We start from the raw sequence: 9,002 nt of genomic DNA, 5'->3' as shown, positions 1-9,002 counted from the left end.
AGTTCCAGCAGTTTACATTTTCAACAACAAGGTGTGTACAATAAGACTATTACGTGAAACAGTAGGATCATCTGTTCTGAAGTCAGTTATCATCTTTGTTTATCCTTCATTCAATCTGTTTGTTAAAGTTATTCATGCATCTACTATTTTCTTTGTGTATATATTTAGTTTATACTCTAGCAGCTTCTGTTACCCTGTTCACCATCGTTCTAATTATTTTTCATGCATCTGAGTCCTCGCTGCTGCAGTAGGAGCTGTCGCAGCACTCGGCCGTGTACAGGAAGGTGTGCATGGTGGGGTTGAGCTTGGGAATCCAGTGGCGGGGGATCAGGAAGTTTGCCAGGTTGAACAGATCCACAAACACCTTGTAGCGATCGCTGCGGGGGAGGGAGACGGATAAATAAATGCATTGATCGCTTAGAAATGTGGAGGATTGGAGGATGTCAAGGCAATGAAAATCTGACTTTAAGACCTAGATTTTCCAATTAAAAAAAATCTTCTTTCATGCCATTGCCTCTGGATTTGTATTTGTTTTTAGTTTCCTGCTCTGTCACCTTCTTTGCTTAGGCAGGCTCTGCAGGATAAAGCTCTATTAGGTTTACAACTGACAGCGTGATGACCCTGAACATGTGCTGTGCTGTTGCAGATATGCCTAGCAGACAGCTTTCTATGTATTTCATCTGTCCATAGATTTTTAAAGGTGCAAACATATTTGAAAATGTGTAAAAAGGGTTGTGTAAAACGTTGAAATAAATTTGAAATCTATCTCAGATTTTATCGATGTAAATAGGTGAATGTGCATATTATTAGGAGTCAGTTTACACAAATGTACATTTTTCCCCAGACTTATTACATCAGTGCGATTTTCTTGCCTTAAATCATGTTTTTTTGCTATGCACGGATTAGGCGGACGAATACAGAAGCCAAGGGAACCATGAAGAAATGTTGCCCGTTGCTTTTCATCAAACCTACTCAGCCCCTACAATGGAAGTGTTTTCCGTGGTGGAAAGACGCTGTGTGTGAGTGATCCCTGAGCCAGGCTACCTGACGGTGGAGCGCAGGTAATGGTATCCAGACGACCCGCCGGTCCCGGCTTTGCTGCCGATCATACGGTGCACCATGCACACATGGTTGTCTACATAGAAGATAAAAAAAAAACAAGGAGATATAAGGATTGTAACACATGAAACATAAAACCAACTTTTGAGCCCAATTTTTGTGCCCTGCCATTCAGGCTTCCATGAATAAAAGATAGAACTGAGGGCTATCGGAAAAAAAAAAAAACGATTTTGTGGGAATTGAGCTGCCGGATCTACTGACAGACGGAGCAGAGCTGAGAAGAACTCCTTTGGCTGTGCAGAAACTTTAGTTCAATGGAAACCCCCAAGACCCGTTCTATCTTTTCCTCTTCTGTGGTGGTAATATTGTAAAGCTCAAAACCCTCAAAGCTGTCTGCTATGCCTAAAACCTGCAGATGTTCTGGTGTGGATGCCGTTGATGCTGCTGTGCCAATTGATTAGGATTAAACCAGCTGTCAAATCAGCTTTGATGATGGATACACTAGAGTCTTTACAGGAAGTGGGACGTCAATTTGGACAATGTGGTGACATTTGAGCAGGTAAGTGCACGTTCACAAATCTAAACGTGCTACGAACTGTTTACTGAGGAACAGCATTAGAAATAACGAACAGCTTTGAGACGTTCGACGGCCACGGCAGAAACTTACATCTCCACTTGGTCATGAGGGTGTCGATGTCCATGAGGGAGGTGAGCAGCTGGAAGGGGACCTGGAACCTGGGCTCCTCCCTGTGGAACAACAAAGAGGTTCCAGGATGAGAGGAAGCTTGGGATTGGCTGAAAAGCACTTTAAAGCCTGCTAAACTCAACCACGCCCCGCTGGAGTTGCTTGTCGACCAAATGTCGTGTTTATTTTAGATGAGTGACAGGGACATTTATCAAAGTTCGCAAATGTGAAGGTTCAACAAGTCTGCTTGTGACTCATAGGCAGTGCTTGAAGTGGAAATTTTTTTTTGCCAGTACTCTTATTACTTACTTACTAACTGTAATTATGCACTTTTATTCACATGTTACGGGGGCATTTAAGTTGGAATTTCAGGGCTCATCGATGTTTACCGAGATAACAGACCTGACGCCACTGCAAGGTGGTGGCACACACCTGTAACGGTGAACAGCGTTCCCTCTGTATAGATTATTTATTTGAACACGTATAACGTCGTTTTGAACTACTCTGCAGATTTGATGTTATGTTAACACGGGGACCACCGACTCAAATGACGGATTTCCGAGCTCCCATTGAACGTCACAACATCACAACATCACTTCCTGCTGCCTCTCGACCTGATACAAAGTTGGAGTTGCTAATGCTCCTGAACCAGAGTGTGGGCAGCAGCCGTTACCAACGATGGAACAAACCCGGTCGAACAGATAATGAGTGAAACCAGCTGTATCCACCAAAAAGGTGGGAATAAGAACGCGGGAAAATGGATGCCAATGATCTTATTCCCCGTCCATGTCGATTTATGGTCAAAGACGTCAGGGCAACCCTGTGCCGAGCTTGGGGTTGCCATGAGTAATTATAATCAAAAAAAGCGCTTCAACTCATGAAAATATGAAATATTTTACCATATGTCCACTATATTTGTCCATTAAAAGGCAGAACAAAGTATCAGCAGCTTGTGAGATGTGCTGGTGCTCAAGAAAAAGTCCCGGTACGCCACAGGGTAAAAGGTAGAAGTGCCGGTGCTGCGTACCGGCCCACTTCAATCACTGCTCAGAGGTTGTATGTGGGTAAAGCGCAACGCACTCTGAAAATCTGGGCACGGCGAGTGTGAGGGAGTAATTTCACTCGACTTCCTTAACAAAATTGCCATTGGGCAAGGCATTTTAACCTCCGGTTCAGGTTCCAATACAGCTGCTGAAGAGCAGCACAACACTGGACAGTGCCTGGACAGTTCCAGCCTCTAGGGTGAAGTAACACGAAACAGGTTCCGAGAGGTAACAAGGACAGGAAGGACGGAAAAAGGCCGAGGTACCTGTAGAAGTTGATCATCAGAGCTCCCTGAAGAGCCCTGTAGGACAGTCTTCTTTCACCTGGGCAGGAGAGGAAAAAGGAAGTAAATTCATTGACTTATTTCCGGGTTGATTTCAATTTGGTGTCATCCTGTGGTAAGGGGTCGGGGGGGCAGACGCAGAAGCTCGATGTCCTGGTGAACACGACGGATGAGCTGGATCACCGGGTAGAAGACAGAGGATAGAACTCACCTTTGCTGAGGAGATGGTCATGGCGTTTTTCATCGAACAGGGAAGTGAAATGCTCCTTTTGTTTGACCAGCTCCGTCATCATCTCCTCCTTCTCCTCAGAATCTGCCATTTCCTTCAGCAAACAAATAAACACACCAACAAATCATTAAAAGAGGTCGATCAATTGATCAGTAAATATTGGATGCCGGATCACATCAGATACCTCTATTTTTTCCTTCTCGACTGTCAAACCGTCGAATATGCTGAATTCCAGCTTCTCCCAGAAGTTGAAGCCCTTCTCCTCCAAGCCGGGTGTCCTCTCCAGCCATTCCTGAGGAGAACACGCTAACCTGTTAGCACTGTTAGCACTTAAGTCCCATTTTCTAAAACCCTTTAGCATATTTTCCCACCTAAACTTATAGCAAAAGAACGGTGCAACCGGTATTTTGTTCTGATTTCGCTGCTTCAGCAAACTGAATTCTAAAGCACAAGGATCTAATCAACGGTGTCTAACAGTCAAAAATCCTGGTTCGAATTACTGGAGTCTGAACCTCTTAATTAAGACTTGGACCCCCTCAAAAGAGGTAAAAAGAGTGTGGTTTCAGCAGCCACACCTGTCTTGGGTCTAGGTAATTGGGCGGGGATCAGGGTGGCTGCACGCCTGTTGCTCGTCAAAGCAATCGACGAGCAACAGGTAAATCACCCATCCCCACACACACACACACACACACACACACACACACATGACATAAGACATCTGCTCCCGGCTTGTTCCATCTGTCCACTCCACAATAAACTGTTATGTTGCATGTTGAAAATTGCATACGATCAACGACTTAGTTATGAGGACAAAGGCCTCTACCTCCAGAGGGGGGGGGGGGTTAAAACATTTGTCTCTGTTTCCCCAGGAACCCCCCAGAGTTTATGTAAAGAGAAATGTTTTTGTTCCCGACAACGTCAATTCTAACTTGAAAGGATCGGAGCACATTGGGCTCTGTTGACCTTCTATGGAGATGAAGAAACTCAACAGGGGGGCCTAGAGGTGCATTGTCGTGCAATCCGCGTCTGCCAGGTCAAGTTTGCAAGTACCTGTGAATTTCAGTGTCTGAGGGTGGCACCCAAGGAAACAGTTGGGGGGGACGCAGACTTGTAAGGGACCTCCGACCCAAGCCACACCCTCTGTTGTTGTATAAAGCCTCTTGATCAGACTGGTCTGAACACTGCTTTGGAGCAGTACTGAACCTTTCTCTTTATTCTGCAGAATAAATAATCTTGAATATTCTCAGTGTTGTTTTCTTGCAGCGATCATTGCGGTAGAATTTCTTCCACACATCTCAATTATTTTCCTCTGTTTTCTGATTGAAAAGTGAAAAAAGTGGAAAAAATCATTATCTACGTACACCACAAACTTACGTCGTGTTCGGACCGATCCACTATCCCCCCCCCCCCCACCCCCAGTGGCCACCGCTTCAAAACCTGTATTTTCCCATGAAATCTGACATACCTCCACCAGCTTGAGCAGGGTGGGCTCCTGCTCGGTGGCCAGCAGACTCTCGCTCTCGTGACCTCTGAAGTGGTCCCTGTAGTGGTGTCTGTTGTAGGGAACCCGCATGTTGTCCGGAACGCCGATCTTGTTCTCCAGGAGGCGGAACTGGAGGCTCTGGAACCCAGAGGCCGGGGCCAGGTACTCTCTGCATGGTCCAATTACAGCCAGAAAACAACCGGTCAGGGCCCGATCACGATGGGGGGCCGCTCACTCACCAGCGGCGGCGAAAGTATATCTGACGGTTCCAACGCCCAAATCTAAAGGTCTCTCGGAGCATCTGACCTGAAGTCGAAGAAGTCCAAGGCCGTCATGGTCTCCAGGACGGCAAACTGGTCGACCAACAGCCTGAAGATCATGACGATTCTGTGGATGCGAGTGTTGACTTTGAGCATGTTGCGTTCATCACGGACCTGGAGAAGATGAAAAAATTGAAAAATTATTTGTGACATAAAAAATAATAATAATATAATTGTTAAAAAATATATAAAATAATTTAGTTTAATTAATTATTTATAAAATAATAATAATATAATAAATCATAGAATAGATAAAATTATAATAATTACAATCATATTTGTGTTAATAATTATATAAATATTATTGAACTCATTATATATAACTATTCGTTATGTATACAGTGGATATGTCAGGTACAGTGATGACTGTGGAATCAACGCATTGAAGCAGGGAGGCCAATAGAAAAAATATGAAATAGTTCAAAGAAAATCCATAAATTCTATAATAAATCCACTGACTCGTTGATATTTTCTTAAACTTCTCCTTAAGATCTTGTTTTTTTAATCGTTATTTGTTTGAATGTTTTATTTCAAAGAGTTATGTTCATCAGCTTGATAACAAGCAAGTAAACAAACTATGACTAAATTAAGAGTCCTCAAGAAGAAAGAAAAGAAAATTGGGGAACGTCACTTTGGTGATTTTTATATAAGGGATGACACTAATAACTGATATCATCTGCTGCTATTTTTCTGACGTCTTATATGATACATTTGAGGAGATTGTGTTGTTGTGTATGAACTAAGATAAGCCTTTCACTTACATCACTTTTTTTATGAGTTTAAATGTGTAAAATAACATTAGATATCCAGTCAGTGTTGGTGAAGACCCGAACCCGGGGTCAAAAACCTTGGCCTTGCTTGGCTTCGGCTGTTTTTTATGTTTTGATGAACAAAAACAACGTTTCAGTTGGTAAACAATGATGACATCCTCCCTGGAGGCGGAGGAGGCGGAGGGGCCGCAGCAGCCAATCAGGAGCCGCCTAACATATCAACTGAAACTCTGATTATGCCCAGGTTTTATCGAACAAATGGTTTGAAAAGGGTTTAATGTAACATTAAAAGCAGTGACACGTAGTCAGCTCATGGTCACCTTGGTCCAGATGTGATTGGGATGAATAATATCATTAGTATATTACTATAATATGTGACTAAAATGACTATAATAATGTGTATATATATAGAAAAAAATACACATATACATATATATATATATATATATATATATATATATATATGCACACACACACACACACACACACACACGTACATATATATATATATATATATATATATATATATATATATATATATATATATATATATATATATATATATATATGTATTTTTTTCTTATTCTTCTTCTTCTTCTTCTTCTTCTTCTTATTATTATTATTATTATTATTATTATTATTATTAATAATTTTCATTTCCATGAAAGCGAATTGAGTTTTAAATACACCACCCTGATGTTATATATATCATGACCCCAATACATTGTTCCCTCCATCCCTAAAAGTGAATCCATGTTTTCTGGATGGTGGTTTATGAAAAAATGTAATTTTACACACCATGGCTTTTTGAAACACAACTTACGTGTCCACTGATGAAGATCTGTCGCACAGAATCCAGCTCCCAGAGGATCTGCTTGAACCACAGCTCGTACGCTGAAAAAGACGGAGACGTGCTTCACTGGTTATCGTAAAAAAAAAGTTAATGTTTTCCTTGGTCAGTATAAGGGTTCAGGTTAATAAATGAATAAGTAATAAGACACCTGTTGTATCCAATTGTTTTTCCTATTAAATCAAGTAATAACAAAATCGGTCTCACTCAGCACAGTCATGTATTTATTGTTATTATTATTATTTTTATTATTTTACTAATCTGTTTTCAAATGTGTTTCTTATATTTCTGTTTTGTATTTACAATCTGCTCATCTGGTTTCTTTCTATTCTTTTGTCGTTTGTTCCTGCCCTGTTTTCCTCTATTATAACATTGATTTGATTTGATTTGATTTAATTCTTGTAACAAAATGTCAAGACCAAATAAAAAAAGGAGAAAGACAAATTGAAAATTTGAATATTAAAAAACAATTTTTACCTTGGTGGGTGACGATGAAGAGGTGCTCATCGTGGATCTTGTTTCCTTTCACTTGGCTCTGCAGAACCTGTGCCGACACCACTTTGTCCAGCTGCAAATAATACACATCATTAGAAAAAACAGAACAAGCCCTAAAAACGGAAATGTATTTATTTTTTCTTTGGAGAAAAAGTGCTAAATAGTTATATTGTACTGGACTGATAATAAGCAAAAAAAAAATGGTACTAAAAGAAGAGGCCTGAGAAAAAAATGGAGCCGATTTGCCTGATTTTGTAAAAACAAAAGAACCCAAAAGGCAATCAATTATTATTTTTTTTTTTAAAGAAATAGCCAAATTAATATAATCAATGTGCTTCTCATTATGTTGAAGCAGATATCTGGGCCTAAGCGTCAGTGTGGCAGCTGGTGTCGGCGGTTTGTGTAAATGAAATGGAAAAAAGTGTGGAGAAGGGTCCAGAGTGGAGAGCGCTGCAGGTTCCGTACCTGCAGGTATTCTCCGTAGAGGATTCCTCCCTTGGCGGCATTGTTGACGCCGCTCTGCGCGTCCTCCTCCCCGTCGTCCGGCTGCGGAGGCTTGTTTTTGAACAACCTGAGGAGACGGAAAGCATCAAAACAACAATGAACCGCCACAAACAACAATAAACAGCAGGAGGCAGCCCCCGCGGGGCAGGACGTGGCCCCGTGAGGCGGAGGATCTGGGGGAACCTACAAGTGCCTCTTCTCAAAGAACGGGCATCCGCTCATCTTCTCGGTGGGTGGTTGTTTCGCTGCAAACTCAAACTTTCTCAACTTTTGCCATTTTTGGGGGTATTTAAAGGTGGCTCTGGTCCAATCAGGGGCAGGGACACTCCTCCATCCGGCCCGCCCTCCTGTTTACCGCCGCGCCGTGTACTTTGTCTTATTTGTCCAGGGCTTCGCAGGACCACATGGTTTCCCGATTTAACCAAAAGCATTTATTCGGTTTTCAAACTCCACCGATGGAATTTAAACTGATTTACTGCAAAACCAAACCCCGAGCTTGAAAAGAGCCAGAAGCGTCATGACTCTGTCCCGAAAACATTGTTATTATCTTGTTTGGGTCCAAGTGGAGTCAAAGGTTATCTACCATCACCGAACACACACACACACACACACACACACACACACACACACAGTGTGTGTGTGAGTCTGTGTGTGTGTGTGTGTGTGTGTGTGTGTGTGTGTGTGTGTGTAAGCACATAGGTGTGTGTGTGTGTGTGTGTGTGTGTGTGTGTGTGTGTGTACAGTCTCTGATTTAAAATGCATTTTAACTGGAACTTTAAATTCCCTCCACGGTTGAAAAAGATATCTAACCATCCACCGACCGACCTACAGTACCTACCTTCCTATCCATCTATCCATCCATCCATCCATCCATCCATCCATCTATCCATCCATCCATCCACCCATCCATCCATCCATCCATCCATCCATCTATCCATCCATCCATCTATCTATCTATCCATCTATCTACCTATCCATCCATCCATCCATCCATCTATTCATCCATCTATGCAGCTATCCATCCATCTGTCTGTCTATCATCTATCAATCTATCAATCTACCTCCATCCATCCATCCATCTACCTCTCCATCCATCTATCAACCTATCCATCCATCCATCCATCCATCTATTCATCCATCTATGGAGCTATCCATCTATCTGTCTGTCTATCATCTATCAATCTATCAATCTACCTCCATCCATCCATCCATCTACCTCTCCATCCATCTATCAACCTATCCATCCATCCATCCATCTACCTATCTATCAATCCATCTAT

At 42.0% G+C, this 9,002-nt stretch overlaps 1 protein-coding gene across 1 annotated transcript; it reads right to left on the bottom strand.

Moving 5' to 3' along the window:
* Window positions 1-220: 220 nt before the first annotated feature.
* On the bottom strand, window positions 221-7,944 carry tdo2a (tryptophan 2,3-dioxygenase a; the record flags this gene model as incomplete). Its single annotated transcript, XM_080008263.1, has 12 exons — window positions 221-377; window positions 1,045-1,135; window positions 1,727-1,806; window positions 3,054-3,111; window positions 3,283-3,394; window positions 3,485-3,592; window positions 4,766-4,952; window positions 5,090-5,217; window positions 6,697-6,767; window positions 7,201-7,291; window positions 7,684-7,789; window positions 7,910-7,944. 12 exons carry the CDS (start codon window positions 7,942-7,944, stop codon window positions 221-223), a joined length of 1,224 nt encoding a protein of 407 aa, XP_079864389.1.
* Between the last annotated feature and the right edge of the window lie 1,058 nt (window positions 7,945-9,002).

The sequence above is a fragment of the Zeus faber genome, assembly GCF_960531495.2.
Source record: "Zeus faber genome assembly, chromosome: 10".
NCBI classification, from domain to species: Eukaryota; Metazoa; Chordata; class Actinopteri; order Zeiformes; family Zeidae; genus Zeus; species Zeus faber.
Note: the sequence above shows the minus strand (reverse complement) of the source record. Positions and strands in the feature narration are given on the sequence as shown.